A 23,113-nucleotide genomic window follows, 5' to 3' on the forward strand; every position below is an offset into this window, starting at 1 on the left:
TGGCAAGCGTCTTGATGAATTGGTCATGTTCTCGCCTTCTATCCTTAATGTGTCTTTCTGCGATATGTCTTGCCACATTACATAGGCATAGGACACTCACATCGGACGACGCAAAATGTCTGGCATGATTCCTTTGGAAAGTCCCTCTGAACATTCAAGCCATCACTTTGGGAGAGTGCCGAAAGAAAAAATGCAGTCGGAACGCCATAGCTTTGCGCTACCTTTTTTGAGCTTGCGCGAGGCTGTGTTGATATACGACACAACTTCCCTCTTATCCTTGTACAGTTTATGTTCAACTATCTTTCTGCGCCTTTGAATTCTTGAAGCAACGTTGACGTCACGGCTGACCAAAATTTAAACAAAACAGCCCGCCGCAACTAGCTTTGTTCTGGGCGTCGAAAACTTCCTCTGCCCCATAGGCGCAAGATCTTTTTCATTCTCAACTTTCTTCATGCTGCTTTTTGCCTGTGCGCTGCGCTTGAAGCATCGCTAGAATTATTATTTCCCTTTACTTGCAGGGGCACGCAAGGCGTCACGTACCACGCCGTAGAACGTTCGACGGGCAGGAGCTTTGGCGCAAAAACAATGCACGGCAGGGGTCAATTCAAAGACTGGATGAAAGCTGAGCTCGACATGATGAACCAACTATGCCACCCTCGACTGATCCGGCTCTGGGACGCCTTTGAAACAAAGAATTCCATGTCACTCATCACAGACTTGTATCCTTTACAGTGCTGCACTCTGGGTAGAAAAAAAAGCTTAAACACTTCTGGGTAGATCTTAAACTCTTTATAAAAAAGGAGCTACAATAAACTAGTCGCGCAACTTTACACTCCAGCGTTAAGGTTAAGTTGTTTCGTTTATCCATGTGAGAGAACGTCAACGCTTTAGCACATAAATCAAGAGATTTATTTATGCCACCTGGTGTCAAGAATTGTCGAAAAATGCGGTAAACATGCGCACGACAGTACATTTGTTCGCATCTCTGTTTTGTAAGCTCGTATCTTTTAAAATGTCGCCGTTCATATCCCATTTAATCAAACTCATCAGGCGTTTTGTGCCTAGTCTATCAAAACCACCCTAACCATTAACACGATTTATAACCCAATATTTATGTATACAGGGTGTCCCAGCCAACTATAGCCAAGGTTTAAAGATATGTCGACGTACTCTAGGAGGACGCGACTAAATGCATGCTGTTGACTAACGTATAGAACATGTGACACATTTCATTTTCTTTTGCATAATTGCATAATTACAGTAAAGATTATTGAAGAAAATTCGCAAGTATTACGTTTACGGGAAAAAAATTCAATGAGAATGTTGTAGAGAGTTCTAAGAAACCTCTAGTTCAGCAGTTTCTAACTTCATACTTGTTACGTAATCAATATTTGTTCGTCCTAAAGAAAGGCCATGAAATATTTCAGAACACACGTGAGGTTACCGCTATTCAATTGAAGTGCTTTCAAACGTGCTGCGTATGAACAGCGAATTTAGCGCCTAGTGTGCTGCCGCTTAAAAAGTGACAGGGCAGTGACAGGGCAGTGACAGGGCAATCTGCTTATCGCTGTCATGAACCGCCACGGGGGAAGCACATCACTGGCGTAAATCGCGTGGCCAACACCTGCGTCACTGCTCTATCGCATTTTAAGCCGCAGCAACCAGCTAACTACGTGGTTCATTCATACGGTGCACATTTTAGAGCACTGATATCGCGGCGCGCAAACCTGCATGTCACATGCCTTTCGTATTTTGCTGACTTTCCTAGGACGCAGAAAAAATTGTTACATAACAAGTAGGAAGTTATTTGCTGAACGATGTTTCATAGAACGCTCTACACCTTTCTCATTGACAGCTTTGGCCTAACGTTAATACTTACGAAGTTGATTACTTAACGCTTGCTAATCATGCAATGGCGTACACTATAAAAAAACAATGTGACTTGCTCCAAATAATAGCCAACAACGCGCATTTGGTCGCGTCCTCCTAAAATACTTCGGCATATTTTTAAACCTTGGCTAAATTTAGCTAGGACACCCTGTATACTCGTCTTATAATCGAAATGATTTGTTATAGCTCACGTCGAAACGAAGAGCAACAAATTTGTACACTGAATGAATCATAACGTTTAGGTTCCCACCTCAGGCACCTTCATAATTCAACGCATTTCCGGCAACTTTAGTCACTCGGTTTGTAAAAGGCTTGTCACATTTCTGCAACATTTATCCCCTCTCCTACCCCTTTCATTTTATTCACCTCCTGTAAAGCATGCACTGCCACTGAAATACCAATGTTGCGGTAACGCAGTTAGACTATTTTACTTATATTTTTGCCTCGTGTTCAAACAAAGATTAGACCCGTATTTTGTAATCCCAGTGATAACGGTGGTTAGGCGGTATCCGAGCTCACCAAGTGCAAAAAGTATGAAAAATGAAATGGATATTTATAAAAGGGGACCCCAAATGAGCTTTTTTTTCTCGTCACAGTCATTAATCCTGCCTTCACTGGAACAAGACCTGTTACGTATTGAGGACTTGTGTACGTGCCGTGCCCTTCTGAACTGGCTGCCTCTGACGCCGCGCTTTACTCCACCTCAGTGATTTCTGAAACTGCAGCAGGACTAACTCATCGTCCGCTCAGGAAAGAGCGCGAATGTTCTCGCTTACTGTTGATCTTTCTACTTAACACGCACTACCTCAATCATGCAGTCGTGCGCAAGATTCTTTAGACAGAGATGCCTCGCGGCACCGTTTTCCTATATCCTCCTTGCCCCGAGTTATCATATGCCTAAGAAATGTTAGTTTTTATTGTATTACCGGCTGGGAATTCGGATACCAGGCGCAAATATCTAGCTTTTTCTCAGGGAGGGGGGGGGGGGGATTGAGGGGAGGTGGGGTGCCCTAAACTTTTGAAGCCGACTATATCTTTGCCACGCCGTATTGCGGTGATGCTTGTTCGCGGCATCTCTCTCTTTCTCTTCCTTCTTTCTCTTCCTTCTTTCTATTCCCCTTCTCCCTTCCCCCAGCGCAGGATAGCCAACCGGACTCTTGACTGGTTAACATCCCTGCCTTCCTTTTATCTCTCTCTCTCTCTCTCTCTCTCTCTCTCTCTCTCTCTCTCTCTCTCTCTCTCTCTATCTATCTCTATCTATCTCTCTCTAGCTTGCGGCTATGATTTTGTAGCTGTAGCTATAACTATCAAGCTGCCTAGAACGATGCCGTCACTGACTGTTTCCAATCCAGGTTGATTTTATTTAATTCGACGACTACCTCTTCTTCCTGTCAGTCTTGCCGATAAAAAGTTGCTACATCTGATTTCGGGCCATCATTTCGCCACCATTTAGCCATCGAAACAATTTTTTTCCACAAAGCTGGAACACATTCCACAAAACCGGAACATAATCACATTACACTGACCACTGTATAAATCGCAGCCGCGGAATTTTACGTTTTCTGATGTCAAGACTTTCCGTCCAATCCTGCGTACGCAACTAGCATGCGCGTTGTTGCCGTCAATTTTTACTTGACAGCATTTACTAGCTGTGGTGGGGGCCCACTTTTGGATAACATCATTAGCCAAGACCGGGTGTCAGAACACCAGATCGCAAATTACATCAAGCAGATCTTGGAAGGCCTCAACTATATGCACGCTCAAAACATTGCACACCTTGGCCTCACTGTAAGTACAGCACCGTTTCTATTACAGCGCACTTACGCAAAATAGCGCAGCTTGATAAGTCAGCGCCTGCGTTTTCTAAGCGTGCGGGTGTCTTTTAAACACACTTGGCGCTCGTTGTATACGTGTAGGAATTAAACCTTTCTTATTCAAGTACCAGCCTTACGCTGATGGCGTAACTAAAATTCCATTGGTATATGTCTTCGTCTTGCACTCTGAGCGTTGCGTGTTTATATGAGGTTATTTCGTTCTTTTGCCCTATAAAGGTATAAAAGAAAGAATGATATTCACTAAAACTGATTACAGGCTCAACAGTTAACTTCTCTGTAAGCATATAACGCGTAAAGCATACTCAAACGCCGCACGGCTTATGAGGAACAGAAGCACATAAAAGAAATACCTTTCGCGCGCAAAATTTCTCTACTTGCTTGTTGTCACCCCGATAACGGCTATGTGCGAAAACATGTCCGCTGTTTAGTGTGCTGGCGTTTTATCATGAATGTAACAATTGCTTATACTGCTTTATTTTACCTGCTTATCTTTTTTAGCTTGGCGATGCGCTTGTGGCTCGTGAGAACAGCGATGACATTAAGATTGGCGACTTCTCGCTCTCCACGAGGCTTCCAAGAGGAAAAGTAGTAATTCAGGAATATGGACACCCCGAATTTGTGGCGCCGGAGATAGCCAACAAAAAGCCAGCAAGTCTTGCCTCAGACATGTGGTATGTTACTCTCTCCGAAATAACGTCTCAAACGTTTCCCTCTGTCACTGTTACAATCAAGCTTCAATATTGCTTTTTCTTATTCTTATTCTCCCTCCCCTTCTTTTCAGGAGTGTCGGAGTCATCTCGTACATCCTGTAAGTAGCAGCAAGTCTTGCTTGGTACTTCGTTGCCGAGCAGCGCTAGTCAGAAGCTATGAATACGGACGTCGACGTTAGCTAGGCTTAGTGAGGGACAATAACAAAGCGTTTCTCGTATTTAGCACCAACGTTGTATGACTAACGTGCTCTGTATTCGCACAAACTACATTCCAGTATCACCGCCACTGATGTCTATTTCAAAACACAGCACAGATCAGTGATCGTCACCACCAGCCGTCACTTATTCTGGGCGCCAACTTGAATATCACTCGAAGCACTTGATGTACCCACCACCCTTTTATTAAGCAATAGATAAAAGCGCTTAGAATATTTTTTGCTTCAATGCAAGAAAAACCGCGTTCACTTGGTATATCATACCGAAATTCCTACAAATTGACGATGTCCTTGTATGAACTTAAAAGCGTAGGCTGGCCGCTTGTTTATATTTGATTGTAACAGCAAGAACTGCGGTACGCGGTAACGCACCACGTTGACCACACGCATGAGAGAACACACAATGCTCCGTGTCGTCTCACGTGGGCGGTGTAAAGGTGGATTTCTATATCATATATATCGAGCCGTTACAGTCAAATGCGCCCCTTGACTACTCTGCTATTTGTTAACTGTATTTAAACATGTAGCGGTGTGCATTATAAATTGAAAATTTTTCCCAGCACGCAGTTACTGCAAAGTGCGACACGGGAAAAAAAGAGATGGGCTTGAAAAAGACTCAATATTCTCTCTTGCTATTAAATACTGCTTGTCCCAAAGTTCTGACAAATGTCACCCCCCCCCTGCCCCTATCGCAGTGCACAACTCGCGTGAATAACATACAGTTCTATTTTTTTTTTACTTCGAACACTTTCTCTAAAAAGAAAGCCCAGAAATGTTACTCAGGTCACGTCACTACAAATTAATTCTGCGCCTAGGCGGACACCATTTGCAAGAAAAACGAACGCAATAAAGTCATTGTTCAACTAACTACATTAATCGCCTTTTTGTTACTTTTAGAAAGTTGAAATAAACCGTCATAAAGGTCTAGTTCTCTGTTCCTAGACTTCAACACGGCCATGTAACCCAGAATAATTGGCTTTAAAATATTTGTTGAATTTACCTGATTACTGGGTAATCAGGTAAATTAAGCGCAGCTCGCGGTGCAATCTTCTTTTGACTTAACAAGGCGGTGTAAAATTCAGCGCTGGGTTATACGGGGCGATAAAGCGATCCACACCGGCCCTGCGGCTGAAGTGACTGTGCGTTCAGTCGGAAGTTCCGCCCAGCGCCGATCGGAATGAGATCGCAGAAAAAGGAATGTGCAACGAAAGCTTCATTTTACACCGCCTTGCTATATCACAATAGGGCTTCACCGTAAGCCGCGCTTTCCGGGGCTGAGTGTGTAATCAGGTGAATTCAACAATTACACGGATGTTTTAAGATGTAGAAACACGGAATTAGACTTTCATGACGATTTCTTTCAACTTTCCAATAAGAACATGTGTCGTAACGTTTTCAGCGAAGTTAATTATTGCAATTAGTTTAATTAGTGAATTGACAGCTGCGGGTTTTCTTGCAAGTTATGCCCTCCTAGAGATATTCGTGGGCTTTTCTTATGTGTGCGTGTGTGTGCGCGTGTGTGTGTGTTGGAAGTAAAAAAAGGGACACTGTATATGCGGCTACTCCACTGGTCTGCTCTTCATTACGAACAAAACAGCCGCTCTCACAACATACAAATGAACGGATAATCTCTAATAAACCCTGCATTTATGAGAACCAGGTTAGTTTTCTGTGTGCCAGCATCTCACTGCCAGTGCTGTCATTGAGCCCAGGTTTGGATTAGTTGAAGAAATCAGCAATCCCAACCATACGCATTCACGTTCGGGTCCATACGTGCCACATATGTTCAAGTATTTTTTTTTCCTCATTGCTTACGTCATGACAAGTTTGGAGGCTTTTCGTTCACCGTTTTCTCTGACACATCAAGGCAGATATAGTAAAATATCACAAAGGACACTCCAAGAGAGTGGAAAGTTAGGCTTTTTGGTCGTTGAGGATTATGCTTACAGCGTAAAAGACGTGAGGCGGTCCGTCTTCTGTCCATCTCATGCCCCTGTGCTGTTTCTATAGTCATAATCGCAAATAGCGGTTCTCGAGAAAGCAGTTTGTTATTCTGACACACTGTTTCTTTTTACTCGTTTCAGGTTGAGCGGAATTTCGCCATTCCTTGGACAGAACGACCGAGAAACGCTGAAGAATGTACAGAACGGAAAGATTAACTTCCTACACGACGGCTTCGCTAAGGTTTCTGATGAAGCACGTGACTTCATCTCTAAGCTCTTAGTATTCGAAACAAGGTGTGTTTATTAACGAATTGCATGTTCTGAACTCATTAGAGGTGTGATTAGCAAGAGAATTTTGGAAAGTTACGCGACACCGCCAATAAGTTCATAAAGCCACGATAACGGTGATCTGAGCTAGATACGTGTTATGCTTTTGATTTACTTCTGAACATTTAGTGATGCATATTACATGATCTGTTGTCGGTTGCGCCAGCGTAAGCATTGTATCTCACGACAGTGCTTGCGTGTTTGCAGTGAAAGAATGGACGTGAGGACAGCTCTTGAGCATCCGTGGCTTAAGGTAGGTGGACGCAAGCGTGAATTACCTTTATTTCCAGACCTTCTGAATATCCTAAATCCAACAAGTGGCATCAATATGACGGCTCGAATTTTCGTGTTCCCAAGGAACCACATTAGCCTGACGGTCGCTGTTTTCACAGATTACAGAGCGTCCAGACAGAGGTGAGAGCCTGTCCAACATCGACAGACTCAGAGAGTACCAGAGGCATTGGAGAAGCTGGGTGAGTCCGCCACTGTCTTACTGCACAACTACTTTCACTGGAGGTCTTGGACGTAACAAGCCTAAATCAGCTCAAGCTGAAAGTGCACCGGATACTCTTACATCGTCATATTTTTCAGAGCTGTCTTTACTTCCTACCCTATCTTTTACTGCGTCAAAGGCGCGCTGTATCTGTAGCCTACCTGTATGCGCGGATCCCTACCTCTTACATACGACACCGACGTTGAACTCGTCGCTTTACCTTCCGCAGTACTCCAACGCGTCCTGCCGCAACACTTACCGGAGGAGGACAATGGAGTCGTGCTTCACGCATCCTAGCAAGATGATCTACCCACCGGACGAAGTCTACACACCGCCAATGAGTCCCGACCGAGAGATTTCCCGCTCGAAGGTCAAGTCCGCACCCATCGAAGGCCCCGGAAAAGGCCCGAATGACCGCATGGACATGTCCTCCGAGAGCAGGTGCGTCTGGCTAGTCTTTTGCGCTTTGTGAATAGAATTATGAATCCCGATATGGCCTCTCATCGTGAAATTTTATTGTTCATTCTGGAGCATAGTGCGGCAGTTTATGTTTTGCGTAGTCTAGAGGCAAGTTAACATCTCTTCTTTCAGTGATTGATTTGTTTAAACAAGAGTGATAAGATAGAGTTCCAAATTTATTTTTGCGCCTGCAATGTTATCTTTATACTTGTCCAACGCTTTCTTAATCCACTTCGTCAATAACGCAGTTACCAGAGCGGACCAGACACCTACTTGCTTCAACTCCGAGACGTCGACTTCCCCTTGCGAATTCGTCAATATCTCAGGGTTGGCGCATCCCGAAGCCCTAGTCTCGCGGCCAGTCTCCGCGAAAGGCACTGGGGAGGATTCGACGTAAGTCCTGTCATGCTTGTCGCGTTCAAATACAAACTTGTTTTTAAAGTTGAAGTTGAAGTTTAGTATTGAACTTTGTAGACATTCTTCTGAAAGTTCCCAGATTTTTCTCTTGATTGAAAGCATAAACGTAGAGGCTTTGTGTTACAAAACTGTGACAATCTTATCATTGGTTCGAGCCCGTTCTGCAACGTCTTTTTGCTGAAGCTGGCCTTTTGCAGAATACATCTGTTTTTAACCATGAAGTACTCAAATGTGGTGTCTACCATGCTTCCGCCAAGTTCCCGATGAATCTCGTTCAAATCCCACCATGAAACAGTCTCACCTTGATTGTCCCGTAATTTAGCCAAAGGGAATCTTTACGTGGTCTCTTTCGCAAGAAACTGAACTTGCATCTTTTATTTCAGTACGCCGTGATCTACCAAGTGAACTAAGCCCATCAGTACTAAGATGCGTTGAAGAAAAGCTAGTTCGTCTGTCAGAGGAAGTAGCACACGTCTATGGTTGAAGAAAACGTGGGGACTTTGAGGACAATATCACTGGTCACTTTATGGATTGTCGACTCTTAGTAGTAAACATAATCACCGCAGTCACCTTAGTCAAATATACTGAGCAACCGGAGCAGCAGGAAGTCGGCAAGATTGTGAATACAAAAAGAAAAAAAGGAACGGTGCCAGAGCCAATATAACGCAGTGATAGCAAAGATGGTGTCGTATAGTATAGTATAGTATAGTGTAGTATAGTATAGTATAGTACAGTAAGTATAGGCCTACGACCGAGGTAAGGTGGCCGAACAGCTAGGGTGCGACTTATTTGTGGCAGAATACAGCGAGAGTTAAAAAGACAACGTTATCGTACAAGTAAATGTACTCAGACAAGTGAAGTCGGCTGACAAATTAACGTAGTGATAAATCTGCACAGCAAAATTCGTTTAAAAAGCTACCGTAATAACACAGATTCAGATTCAAAATTATAACCCCTCGAACCAGAACAGTGCGCTTAGAGACGAAGTGTGCTCCTGGTGTGTTTTGCAGCTTCCCATCGCGCTCCCACTTGAATTGAAATGGCGCGGAGGTCGCTCGACAGCAGAGCCAAAGGAAGGCTGCCCTATCCGAACGTTCGGCTACTCGCCAGAGCAGTCAGAGGCTGGAGGCGGTAACACATCGCAATACTGTTTCTGTTGTGAAAAAGAAAGGACACACTAGACACGCACACGCAATACTGCCACAAAGGCCAAAACAGACGCCAGGAAAGTTGCAGCTGTCACGTGACAAGAACTCTATTTGTTCTCGGCAGTGCTCTCAGCTCGAAGGTAAGAGGGCTGCCGAAAGCTCCGAGCTAGAGCAAGGCACTATGAATAAACCAAGCGAATGGGTTGGGAGCGCTCAGTTTCAACTACCTAAACGTAAAGCGCGCAGCGACAACATTCTTGAATGACCTGTCCCATATATGCCACTAGATTCTGTATTTGACGTTTTCTGAAATACTGTCGTCAGTAGACAGGGCGAGGGGAAGAAAGAGGATGCTTTGAAGCTGTGTGTATGCGGTACATGCGTTCGTGTGCGGAACATTGCATTAAGCGTGCAAAGAGACGGCACTTTAATTTTCATCTACCGTTGCTTATACCTTAGCATTTTCTGCTAACTTCTATTCACGTCGAGCTTGTCTTTTTTTTTCTTGTAATCAAATCACCCCAATAAAAGATGCGACCAACTTCGCTATCTTTTTATGGGCGATGATATACTTTTTCTCAGATCTCCAGATAATTAGAATAATACAGACACGCGGAACGCAACGGCGTAGTATTCGGTAGAAGAAAAAAAATTACGCCTTTGTTAGCTGCTCCATAAAATTCCTCGCCTTACCTTCCTTATTGTCACCGCGCCCGCAAACCTGACAACATCCACACACTGAGCATCGCCTCATGAACAACTAACCCTGCCGCAACTAAAGCCCATTTGTGGTTCTTGATATATCGCAACGCAATTTCGGTCACTAATTTGAGGGATGCGCGATTTCTTCTGACGAGTGCAGATCAACGAGCGCGGCACTAGGAACGTGTACCCACAGGTGGTCGTCCGAGAGCGCAGGAAGTTCGTGGACGTCATGGACGAGGAGATCGACGACGAGAAGAAGGGACTCGGCACCAGGACGCTACCGCTGAGGCTGCAGCGAGAAGTGGGCAGCCTCGGTTACGCCCACCACCAGCTGGAACACCTCAAGCACGAGGCCTGGAAAGACAAGACGTCTAGGGAGAAGAGCATAGGTAGGACCCTCACTGGACTAAAGCATTTGCTCTGTATGTACACACGTAGAAATTCTTTCCAAAAGCCAAGCGTGTGAACAGATCTGACTCTATAGGCCTTGCAGCTGGCTCCGTCTTTTATCAGAACCACTCGAGAGCAGATATCACAACAACTCGAAAATAAAGTGCGCTCTACTTTCGAGTGGTTGTGATACAAGACAATACCGGCTCTTTACTCTATAGAGTCTTGTCTTCACTCGGCATAGCCTTGTAGCTATGCGAGTGCCTCAAAGCCCCACTATACAGCTCAGCAGTAGCTTTGGTGATGCGTACGCTACCTATATAAAAATCTGAGAAAATAATGACAGATTTCTTTGTCACGGCGTGTACCGCGACTAAAGTGCAATTCAAGCGTGCTTTACAAGCGTTCCCGATTCTTCTCTGCTTCACTAAGAATGTCACTAACCAATACTACCTGTGGTTGGATCACGCCGGAGATGTATTTACAAACGCTCGAACGCTCAAACGCAAAATAGATATAACTGAACGGCACTATAAAAACATTGGCGGCCTAAAATCAACGCATGTGTAAGGACTATACTGGCGTCTCTGCACGCATACGTGAGCACATAAATAATGCTGATATCAATGTCAGACGTATCAATGCGATTAGTTGAATTTTTTTAACTCTGCAGAGTTTCAAATAACGGTCGCGAATGGCGACGGTTTCTGTTGGCACAGGTACATTTTTATTTATTCATTTTTTTTTCATTCTGGTTTATATTTCAGGAATGGCACCATTCTTCAGAGAGAAAATAGAGGACTGTGTTATCCAGGAAAATGACCAAGTGGTGTTCAAGTGCCTAGCTGTCGGAAACCCAGCGCCCCAGTATTCTTGGTTTAGGAACGATAGTATCCTGATAGAAAGCAGCAGAGTTCAGGTGAGTTTTCCCACTCTGTTTTGGATTAACCCGATAAAACCAGCTCATGCTGTCTCCTGTAGCCTGACCCTTCCCTACTCTTTTCAGTTTGACTCATCACATGCCTTAATGTGATGATGATGCCTTAATGTGAATCACATCAGTCTTAATGAATTCCTCACGCTCGGATCTGCTAAGCGGAGCGCGAACGCATGGTTTTACGCTGCTGAGACGCGTTGTCTATTAGGAAGAATTCTTTCCACTTTCTTAAATAATATGATCTTTAGAAGTTGGAGCCTTTAAACGGGCGCCGGCTGTTCCTCTTAAGATAGAACAAGTGCGCACTGATATTGAAATAGCAAGCCAGCAGTGAACTAAAGAAACGTAACCAGAACGGAAAAGTCGGACTTGAAGTCAGTTGACATAAATGCACTAATGACAGCTCAGAACAGGCGTCACATAAAACACACTGTGACGCTTTAACGTAGGTGCTGCTTCGTATATTGAGATGAACTATGTATGTCCCATCATATTACATTTTTACATTCCTATTTATATAAGTAGAAACCTTCAGCCTACAGAAACAGAATAGCATACAAAAATGTTCCTATGATTTCGATAAAAATAATAAAGCTTTTGCGGTTATTTTGTAGAAATCATTGTCGCTAATGATACAGCTCATGGTACACACGAGGAAATGAAGAGGGGTACAAACTCAGCGAAGTGCGTTTTCGTATGTAAGGACTTTGTGAAGGCGTCAACGGCCAATGGCAGCAAACATTTGCCATTTTCCCGAAGACAAAGGAATGCAGTTTATAAAGGCGTTCGGCTAACTAATCTGATGCTTCAGAACAACTTATTTGTAAGATCTAAAAACGTGGCAGGCGGTCTGCCTGTCTGCGCCCAGTGCCGTGAGGTCACCTCTGTGTGTCCTGTTTCTTTCCCGATTTCGTCTACATATACATATTTGTGTACCTAAATTATAATTGTAACTTAAAACCCTGGTCGTCTGCCTCATCTTACATAACATGGCGCAATGGCATACGCTAATACACGTGAAAACCTTGTCTCGAGTGCCCAGTTAAACGTATATTTTCTATCCCGTGTGTTTGCGTCAGATTACTCAAGACGCAGACGGCAGGTCTGAACTGCGGTTGAAACCTGGAAAAGCGTACGACGTCGGCTTGTTCAAATGTGCCGCAAGAAACAGTCACGGTGTCGCTTTGTGCTACGCTAGGCTAAAGATCGGCGGTAAGAGTTGTTGTTGTTGTTGTTGTTGTTGTTGTTGTTGTTGTTGTTGTTGTTGTTGTTGTTGTTGTTGTTGTTGTTGTTGTTGTTGTTGTTGTTGTTGTTGTTGTTGTTGTTGTTCCGCGAAAAATTAATTCTTAAGAAGCAAAGTAAATATAACGTCAGTAATGCAATGAAACAATTATGCTTAGTATTTGGTTTTTGCCTCCAGACCATCGATCTGAGAAAAAAGAAGTGCGGTCTGGTCGCTGAAATTTATCTTTATGACAGATAAGTGTCGCTTCAAACATCCAGCGCGTTTCCTGATGTCGGTGTGGCGGTTGCAATTTGAGACATGGCAGATTAATTCTTAACGTGCGTGCACGGCAGAGAGAAACATTTTAACTAATAATGTGCATTTCCCGTTTCACGTTTATTTTCGCTTCACTTCCAGTTCTGTATTGTGCATGAATTTATTTAATTTGCAGAGCGACCTGCCCGGCCTGAGCCACCCATCTGTAAACAATTCTCATCCCACCAAGCATACGTTCAGTGGTATAGCCCGAAGTACGACGGCAACTCGCGCATTTTCTCTTTCTGCCTGGAATACAGGCAAGCCGGTAAGTTTTAATAGCCGACCGAACCAAAGCGCTTTTCGTTTGTTTAACATACTAACACTATCCGCACACCGTCATATTTCGTAGAGTAAACTGACTGCTATCGGAAACAAGACCTCGTAACAATATGGCGTCCGTGTTGATGGGATATTCTAGAGGGGGCGCATAATTTACTGTTCGCTGTTCGTACTAACCTAAGCCTGGCAGCGCTTCAGAATGATGTGCCATCCTAACTGCCACTGTGGCTCACTGTCTATGGCATTATCCTGTTGAGGTCGCAGGTTCGAGTCCCAGATGCATCGGTCGCATTTGGGCGGGATACAAAGAAAAACAAGAATGAAAGAGCTCCTGGCTTTGTACATGGGTCAAAGAACCTCAGGTGGATTCGGATTCAGATTGCGGCTGTGGGACGTAAAACAGGCATACAAAGATGCTGTGGACAAAAATGTATATTTTGTTTTTCTTTCTGGTTAGCAATACCGAACATTCATTACCAAGCAAGTTTCTCATTATCAGACTTAACAGTGGGCGTGTGTGCATTTACAAAGCCCGAACCACAGGGCATAAGTTTCCGATTAATTTCCGGCGTTCGCCGTGTTTGCGGCGTCGTCAAGAACAATGTGACGTCAAATCCCGTTCGCTCGGCGTGAAAGTCCTGCCATGCCAGATACCGATAGCTGACGGAAAAAGACGCTAGTGAAACAAGTACGGACATGTGCTCTATGTACTAGTGACGATCTTACAGAGTTACTCGCGTTGATTTCGTCTTTTGTTTTTCCTTTTGCATGTGTTAATGCTTGCGTGTGCTAAAGTGACCTTATTGTTATAATTATCATTATTTTTTCTATATTAAACAAATTTGTTTTTTGCGTATAACTTAAATGGAATGTACGGAGGCCTACTGTTTCCAACCCCTCTAGTTAGGCCACATTTAACACTGTCCTTTACCCAAGGCCACATAACTCGTCCCGGACATCGATTAAAAATCTTAGCCCGATTATTCGGAACATTTTATTCGGTTAATTAATCAAATAATTGATTAGTGGAATAACGTACGTGAGCTAAAAGTTCTAATTGATGATTGTTATACAGAATCCTTAATATAGAAGAAGGCGATTCAACAGCGTTTGACATCGAAGACAAGAAAAACAAGAGGCGCTATAACGTAAAGCTATTCCCAACATTTCTATTCCAATTTTGCAATCAACCCTCCACGGTTAGACAAAATATTTTCTGGCCACCTATACTTCGCTTATTTGTTAGCCGACGTCACGAAAACCGCGACAGTCACCCATTTGATACGACAGGTACACATTGATTATGCATGAATATACCGAACAATAAAAAATCATTATTTCTTATTCGGTGCATTTTCGTCATTAGCCCTCTGCTATGGGTAAACGTTTTCGGGCTTCGCCCACTTCGCCTGTCTGTCACGCGACGTCACAAAACCGCGAAAACGCAATGCGTTAAACAGACGTGTTCGCGTTAAAGATGCATTAATACGCAGAACAAAACTGTTCTTTTTTTTCTGAATAGCTGGAGACTGCCTCGTTCCGAAAGGAACAGAAACTGGCTGACCACCGGTCGCTCAGTGACTGGCTATTCGCACCTGCCGGAGAGCATGGGTTTATTTGTGTAAAACAAAGCACTTTGCGTGGCAGTATAACCTTATCGAGCTCTTTCAGCACGTATACGACACCACTCTGGCAACTCTTACTTGCTGAGGATCCGTTTTAGCGGCATTCTTAACTTTCCGTTGCACGGCTTCGCGATTTTCTACCAGCTACCGCAAGCTAAGTAAGAGGAAGCGTACCAACAGCAGACGCCGGCACCACACTCATTCGGTTATCTATTTTCACTGCGCTGACTCGGCCCCGTGGAAACTTAAGCGCGCTCCTTGCCCCTCGTCAACCAGTTAGATAAGGAAATCGCTCAATGTAGGCAATTTTATTCGTCTTGAAAGCAAACAGAGGTGACCTCCTATAAACGAGGAGACAATTTCATTGGGCTGTCCAAACAACACTGCGGGTCACCGCCCGATGCTTGCGGCGACGGTTACGCAAATTTGACGTCAGAAGATTGTAATAAAAACAAATTGCAATTGTTTTACGTTATAGGGCCCAAGCTCTTGGCTGCATTAGTGCACCATGTGGCTTGTTGTTTAGACTTCACTACCTTCAGGACCGGCCCACATATTTATATTGTACTATGTGCAGGATCGCCCATACTTTTCGTTGAGTAAAGCCACATTTCGGATTAATCCGCTTTTAGACGCCCGCAGTTTGAACGAGCGCATTTCTATCTAATCTGGCCTTTTTGTGCTAATTATGCATTATTTCTGTTCGGTAGATATCTCTATGCTAACTTGGTGGCATCTTTTTTATCTTCCAAGCTTCATTCTGGCGCCTTTTTCATGGTCCTACCTGGACAAGAAGACCTCAAATCGTCTTATTTTGACGGAAGTGTTCGGAAAGTGGCCAGGTAGCCAGACCCCACTAACCCCCCCCCCCCCCCCCAAATCAATCTGAAGTCGCCAAAAAACCTTGTCTTCAAGAAAGCCGTGCTCTTTGAACAGACACTAGCGTTTACTGTCACGTCAGCGACACTGCGCTTGACTGACGCCTAATTTGTATTCGCCTAACAGCAAATGTATATTTAGCCGATGCTAATACGACTCACTGTCACTCATTCTATTTTTCTCCTCTTAAAAAGCATTTGCCTCAATTTAATCCGTTCTTTGCTTTATGTTTATTTTTATTTTCTACTTCCCAGGGGGAGAATGGACGAAAGTTTCCGATGTGATATCGCAAGAGTTTTGGGTAATTCCCGACCTAAAGCCATCTACGTCATACACGTTCCGTGTGAGCGCTAAGAACAAATATGGTTGGAGTGAGGCCAGTCTTCCGTCGGAGCTTTGCACGACTGAAGCTGACGGTAAGTTTAGTTTTCACAATCGTATTCATTTCCTTCAGAACGGTGAATTGAAAAGGAACAGCAGACGTCTCCTGTGTCTGAAACATCTGAGTTATTTAATCATGTAAAGGCATAGGTGATGTTAAGAACTAAACGTTTGTTGGTTCTATTTTCAAACGTTTCATTAGAATATTGCCAGCGGAAAACTGCGAGGCGCAGCTATTCAACGATCACATGACAGCCTCATCTTCGTGTAATACATTTGCTTCGTTGTCAGCTGAATCTGTAACTGTGGTCTGGTATCTTTCATGAGGTTTAGAGGCCCAATAGCGCTGTGAAAAATTATCCAATAGACCAATAATATGCTGCACACCAAAAAAATAACGCCGAATACCTTGAAGAAAGATCACTTAGTTGAAGTTAGCAAATACTTACAGAAGTCTATCTAGAACCTATGAATGTCGAAAAGACTTGCCTGATTGAATTGGTCATTAAGCAATGTTTCAATCTCTAAACGCTGTCAGCCAATCACGTAGTTATTTTCTTACAGGAAGATCAAAATTCTTTAAAATTGTAATAAAATTTGTATTGGATAAATTATCGATAAATCGAGTACTTGAAATGTTGCTTTTCTAATGACAAAAGCGATTAAAATAAGGAAATATGTTGACATAAATGCACATGCTTGGGCAAAAGCGCACCTCCTAAATAAAGCATATGACCTGCAAAATTTAGGCTTAATTTAGTTATTCTTTTCATTCTAGAAATTACAAGTAATACTTCCTGGACTTGAGCAAAGTGTCCAATAATTGATTTATAAACAATATAATAATAGTACGAAAAGGCGATTCAGCATACGTCAACTGGAAGGAAAGAAAATCACTGCTTAGAAACGTGCATGTATAGTACTTTCTCAGTACTAGAAAAAAAAAACGTAAAGGACGAGAATTACGAATCGAAGCGAAAGTATCTGAAAAACAGTATAAACAAATTTCAAGGCAAGACAGCGCGCTTAATTAGATGCTCTTTTCGACCAAAGCCATATGCATTTCAAAATAGGACTCAGGAGGAGCTACAAGGGATGTGCAAACCTATATTTTTACGCCAAGTAACTTAGCTCAGTTTGGGAAGATATCGTGGGAAATGGAAAGCCCAGAGAAGGACTGGTATCGCTTCTAGTGAAGGACAGGAAAGGACGTGCACGCATTTCGCCTTGCACCTTCTTTCGGGAAACAAGATGTCGGGTTATATAGTGCCAATTGATCCTTAGCATGGATTTGTCTTTAAATATCTGGGAGCAAACATGTCGCCAATACTTTGTGTAAAGTTTTCCACTCTCTCACCTCTTGTAGGAGCCGCACAAAAGATCCAGCTCTCTCGAGAGCACAAGCATCAGGAAGAAATCTTCGAAGGAGAACATGAGCAAGAGGCCAGAGTTCCCCTCGACTACGGCCAAGAAACATCCCCAGTACAGCTCGAATCAGGCGGGCTCAGCGAATTGTACACATTCAGCTCAGAGCTCGCTGTGTAAGTATTTCGTCACTATGCGAACGCTGCATAGGTTCCATTTCACCACAGTCGCGAATGTATGAAGATCAGGCGCATACGCGCAGAAGTCTCAGACTTAAACGAGCTAGCAGAAAAGGTGCGGGGCCAACATCCAAGCGCGTACGCATTCGTTTGTCGACGATGGGACGGAAGGCAGCCAAAGGCCACCTTCAAGCGACATAATTTTCTACCATTCATTCCTGCTTCACTTGAGCCTATGGCAAGTGCCATGCGCAGGTCCTCGCGTACGTATTCTTGACAACTAGAATAAATGTAAGGAAGAGGGGCGTGACCTCTAAAGACTCACATTCGTTCACAGGATACACATCCGTGCGTGCATGCGTGCGTGTGTGTGCGTGCGTGCGTGCGCGCGGTTGAGAGAGAGAGAGAGAGAGAGTGTGTGTGTGCGTGTGTGTGCGTGCGTGTGCGTGTGTGTGTGTGCGTGTGTGTGTGTGTGTGTGTGTGTGTGTGTGTGTGTGCGTGCGTGCGTGCGTGTGTGTGTGTGTGTGTGTGTGTGTGTGTGTGTGTGTGTGTGTGTGTGTGTGTGTGTGTGTGTGTGTGTGTGTGTGTGTGTGTGTGTGTGTGCGTGCGTGCTTTTTACCTTTCAGCAACCAACTGTTCTGATTAAACACGTCTTTTCGCTTGCAGCGGAAGGTTTGGTGCTGTTGTCAGCGGCACGTCGAAGAAGCTGAGCGGCAGCCTCGCTCTGAAAGTCGTCCTGACTAACACGGAACCCGAAACGTCAGCGCATCGAGAGTATGAGGTCCTGAAAAGCCTTCGACACGAACGGGTCATCTGCCTCAAGACGGCCAGCGTCCACGACGAGGTGGTCGTTCTCGGCTTGGAAAAGTTGTGTGGCATGGACGTGCTCACCTTCCTATCAATGCGCCACACGTACAATGAGGACATGGTGGCCCACATCATCAAGCAGGTACGTACGTATTCTGTGCAGCCCACCGGTGACAAAAATGGAAATCGCCGATGATTAATAGGCTTCATCACGTTGCACAGGCGTATTAATAAGTAATAATAATGAGACGATCATTAGACTATGCTTTATTGGCAGCACTGCGCAGTACAACGGATTTGTCGCTGCGCTTGGTGCAATGAACGCGAACTCAAGACGTGTGCGTCAAGGCGAAAGTGGCAATGTGTACTCGATAGTTTAGCGAGAGCAGGTGCCGCTTTTTGAGGCGTGGTCCCGGTTTCCCGATGGCTTCGTTCCGTCTCATTTTGTAGCCCGAACTGGCACAAGAAAGGGAGGCCTACAGCAGCACTGTTTCGGAACGTAGTCATCCAGAATGCTACACAGACAAAGGCGAAGTTGTCCAACTAAGGCATTCGCAGGTGGTGCCAAACATGCATATCAGTTCCCTTGGACTAACTGCATTGGACATTTAGAGCGAGCACACTAAATCCCTACGGTGGTTACAAGAAGTATAGCTATGCATATGCGCAGGTTGAAGCACACCCAACTGAGAATCTCCTTTGGTCCCAGTGAGTAGAGTGAGAAAACGAGCCAAAATTCCCAAATGAAACGACAAAGAAATTAACTTACTGCATAATAAACACACATATATACATCAACCTCCTCATCCCTTTCTAACTGTACCACCTAGCACCCTCCATCCACCCCGGATCTTAAGCCCACGTCTCCATTCTTTTTTCAACCAATGTTTTGTCGCCTGAGAAATTTAGTCTAGACAAGCTCGACTTACGCTATATGACTAGCGCTATCGACTTACGCTATACGTAGTACGTTTTCTTTTTGTCCTCACACTCTGAGGAGCTACGTTTCAGAGGCTGCATTCTCGGTTGATCACCTTCTGGGGTACTTTCACTTTTATGACACGTAATAACCCGCAGGACACGTTAGCGAAGTGATTGGTATGCTCTCCGCTTCATGTCTTAGCCAATCAACAGCGCGCGCTAAAACTGATAATACCAATAAGCTAGCGACTGAGGAACCGTTGCCAGTGCGTTTCCTTGAATATATGTGTATGACCACTGAGGGATTTCAAGATATTCAAATGCAGTGCAGTATGTTTCAGCCGATTAGCAAAATAGTGATGCTCTTCTTCTCTTCGTAGGTTTTAGACGGCTTGGAATACCTCCACTTTCGCAGCATCTGCTACATCGAACTTCAGCCTGACAACGTGGTGCTGACTGATGCTCACAGTTGCAATATAAAGCTGGTAGACTTTGGTTCGGCGAACTTCGTGCCAAGAACCGGAAAAATCCTTCCCCTGGACACCAGCGCCTGCCTAGAGTACCTCGGTCAGTATTATTACCGTCGAAATCTAGAAAATCAAAGCAAGAGATGCGTTTGGTCGAAAAGCATGAAGTGAAAAGCAAGAAGGACAAAATACCCCTTTTAACGGAAAACACTGAACCTCCACACAAAACATTGAGAACTCCCGCATGAGACAACCGTCGTGGTGCATGGTTTGTCTGTCCGCGAATATATAGCTTAATGTTTTAGCGACAGTTCGGTGAAATGAGCGACAAACTGCCTTTTATGGCCGGCATTACCCGATAAGAAGAGGACTGGGCCCGTATTCGCAAAACTTCTCGCACCTACGCGTCACCCACGAGAGGCGATCACTGCGATGACATCACGCCAATCACCACGTTATAAGTGGCGTGCGTTTAAACGCCGGTCGAACTATCCCAACCAAGTTATCGGCACGGTGACTAGCCGCACTCTGTTGCACGTGCCGCCTGACGATTGCGGTTTTCCTGACGGGCAGTGAGATCTCCCGCCGCAGAGAGGATGGATCCCTGACATACTTTTCAGGCAGCCGCAAAGCGATGTCAGAAATCAGCAAAACCAGTGTAGTCTGTGGCGGTCGCCAGGCTTCAGTGGGTCCCCTGACAGACAGGCAACATGCGTGCAAGTAAAACAAAGACTTGCATGATGACAAATCAAGCAATTTACGATAAAGCGCTGGCCTCACAATAAAAGAAATCGCGGGAAACCTCGCTGTATTTTTCTAGGAACACAGCTCTGACACATTTAACACAGCTCTGACGCATTTAACACAGCTCTGACGCATTTAGGCACGGACGCACGACGAACTTTATTGGATTCTCTAAACTACAGATACATTCTGCTTCGGCATATTTCGATGTGGCGCCAGCATAATAAGACCCTGTCAACTTAAATTTATTTAAATTCAATTTGCGGCTTTCACGTACCTATAGCGCAAAAAGCACTCGTTTTCACTTAAAATCTTCGTGCTTTTCAATTTCGTAGACTTCTTTGGTCTTGATCTGTACAGAGCCTACAAGATCACGCGCGCCATAACATGCACGTTGCCTCGTCTAGGAGGCCATGCTCTGTCCATTTGCTAGCATTTTGCTTTGTGAGCCACTTCCGACTTCGGCTCTGGCGTCTGGCGTGGACGTCCACAAATTTCGCACACACGCACACACTCACGAAGGTAGGCGCACACAAATTATACCAAGCCTTTTGTTAGGCGGAGTTGGTGACCACTAGCGAGTACAACGGATGCCTTGAACGCATCATGGTTTCAGATGCAGCATGCGCATACGTACGTAGTGCAATTCGAATCCATTCTGTCCGAAAGAAGCGTTTGCTTCCTCATTACCGTCGAGCCGCGGGTTCGCAACGCGCTTTCTGGTTCTTTCTCTCCTTTCCCCGCACGGCCGGCGCCGCCGCTGCCGCATGGATGCTATAAGCGTCCCCTTGGAAAGGGAGAGGGGGAGTTTGCCCACCAAGCTCTTGCTATTATATTACCATTCGTCCTACCTATGCTCAAAAAAAGAAGAGAAAAACTCCACGAATAATTCCCATCAACAAACTTTCTAAAGCCCTATCGGGAACTTTGTTTATGTACGCCTCCGTTGTTTGTCGCTTCCCTATTTTTCTTCCAGCAGTCTTCCAATCGCCTCTTACAAATCTATTCCGGACATGTTTATTTTCCCCTGCTCTTGTAGAACCCAAGGGCTTCAAGGAGGCCACTGGTGCCTAACTCGACCGCTGGGCCGATATCTTCACATTCTAATAAAACATGATCCGTCGTTTCCCTAGCTATACAGCAGCAGGCACGCGCTTCTTCTTCCTTGTTGTATCTCGTTTTATAAGTGCACGTTCTAGGGCATCCTGGCCTCGCTTCCAAAAATAAAGCGCTCCGCGCATCCGCGGAGGCGAGCGCCATCTGGTGTCGCTTGAAGGAAACCCGCGGCGCGCGTGCTTCGCTGTTACTGGTTGGCCTATTCGGCAAGAGGAAACGTCAGGCTGTAGCACTCACGGTCAGGAAACCCGACGAGGTTTGCAAAGAGACGTTTTACTTTTAAAGAGCAGTGAAGAGATGGAACCGGGGTCCGTACGTTACAGGCTTAGTTAACAAAAAGTAGTCACCTAGCTTGCTTGAAATAAAAGACTGTCATAGATGTAGTAAAACATGATTATTTCAAGCAGTCTAGGTTACAATTTGTCGCCCCTCCCCGCTTCAAAGGTGATGTCATTAGACATAATAATAATAATAATAATAATAATAATAATAATAATAATAATAATAATAATAATAATAATAATAATAATAATAATAATAATAATATTAATAATATTAATAATAATAATAATAATCGGCTAGGGAGCCAATTCCTTCGTGCAATGAAAGTTCCATAGCATTCGCAGACTTCTGCGCCCAGCGGGTGGGTCCCGACGTCGCATTCGTGTCGACGCCACAAGAAGCGGTCCAACGCCCATGCCGAAAATGCGTTAGAAATTTGCTCCTTGTGGTTTGGGCTGAAGGTGCCATGTGACTGTCGCATTGGCGAAACTGTCATCTACTTTGGCCTCGTTTTGTGCTGCCAACGCTCAAACAGTGGAGGATGTCGGCATGCCATTGCAATGTGTCTGTCGCTAGTGTGGACGGGCCCTTATACGTAAGAGAGGCTTTACAAATGCCGGCCATGATCCCGCTCTTACATCTAAAGTTCTTCTTCCAGATCTGAGAAAAGTAGCTTGTAATGTTTCGAATGGCATAAGTTATAACGTGCATGGTAAATATGGGCATGCGACTTGAAATGTATCTGCGTTGATTATTTATAAAGTTACAGGCTTTTTGTACAGCTGTACTAGGCTTACTTAAGACGTTAACATAAACTAGGCTATCATATTAACATATAGTGCAACAACTAACATGCAGCACTGAGAGACTCAACTGCTCTTCTTCCTCTTGTTTTTTTTTTTCAGCACCGGAGGTGCTAAAAGGAAACGAGGTCTGCCACGCCACGGATGTTTGGGGAGTCGGCATCCTGACGTACATATTGTGAGTACGCGAACGTAGACGCTTAGTCCTGCAGCAGTATCTCGGTTTGCCCACAGCTTTGGCAAACGGCGCCTC

General features: G+C 44.5%; 1 protein-coding gene across 8 annotated transcripts in view; it reads left to right on the plus strand.

Annotated features, from left to right (window-relative positions):
* Window positions 1-23,113, plus strand: part of Obsc (Obscurin) — a 220,812-nt gene that overhangs the window by 195,571 nt on the left and 2,128 nt on the right. For all 8 annotated transcript variants that reach the window (XM_075676117.1, XM_075676126.1, XM_075676164.1 and 5 more), the window contains 18 exons: window positions 519-719; window positions 3,540-3,678; window positions 4,224-4,396; window positions 4,507-4,533; window positions 6,735-6,887; window positions 7,128-7,173; window positions 7,313-7,393; window positions 7,643-7,854; window positions 8,121-8,265; window positions 10,300-10,531; window positions 11,300-11,451; window positions 12,549-12,681; window positions 13,146-13,277; window positions 16,050-16,211; window positions 17,543-17,717; window positions 18,387-18,669; window positions 19,829-20,015; window positions 22,963-23,038. In XM_075676117.1, the coding sequence (XP_075532232.1) occupies window positions 519-719; window positions 3,540-3,678; window positions 4,224-4,396; window positions 4,507-4,533; window positions 6,735-6,887; window positions 7,128-7,173; window positions 7,313-7,393; window positions 7,643-7,854; window positions 8,121-8,265; window positions 10,300-10,531; window positions 11,300-11,451; window positions 12,549-12,681; window positions 13,146-13,277; window positions 16,050-16,211; window positions 17,543-17,717; window positions 18,387-18,669; window positions 19,829-20,015; window positions 22,963-23,038 (2,709 nt within the window). The remainder of the gene's footprint in view (window positions 1-518; window positions 720-3,539; window positions 3,679-4,223; window positions 4,397-4,506; window positions 4,534-6,734; window positions 6,888-7,127; window positions 7,174-7,312; window positions 7,394-7,642; window positions 7,855-8,120; window positions 8,266-10,299; window positions 10,532-11,299; window positions 11,452-12,548; window positions 12,682-13,145; window positions 13,278-16,049; window positions 16,212-17,542; window positions 17,718-18,386; window positions 18,670-19,828; window positions 20,016-22,962; window positions 23,039-23,113) is intronic.

This window comes from Dermacentor variabilis, chromosome 1 (genome assembly GCF_050947875.1).
Source record: "Dermacentor variabilis isolate Ectoservices chromosome 1, ASM5094787v1, whole genome shotgun sequence".
Taxonomy (NCBI): Eukaryota; Metazoa; Arthropoda; class Arachnida; order Ixodida; family Ixodidae; genus Dermacentor; species Dermacentor variabilis.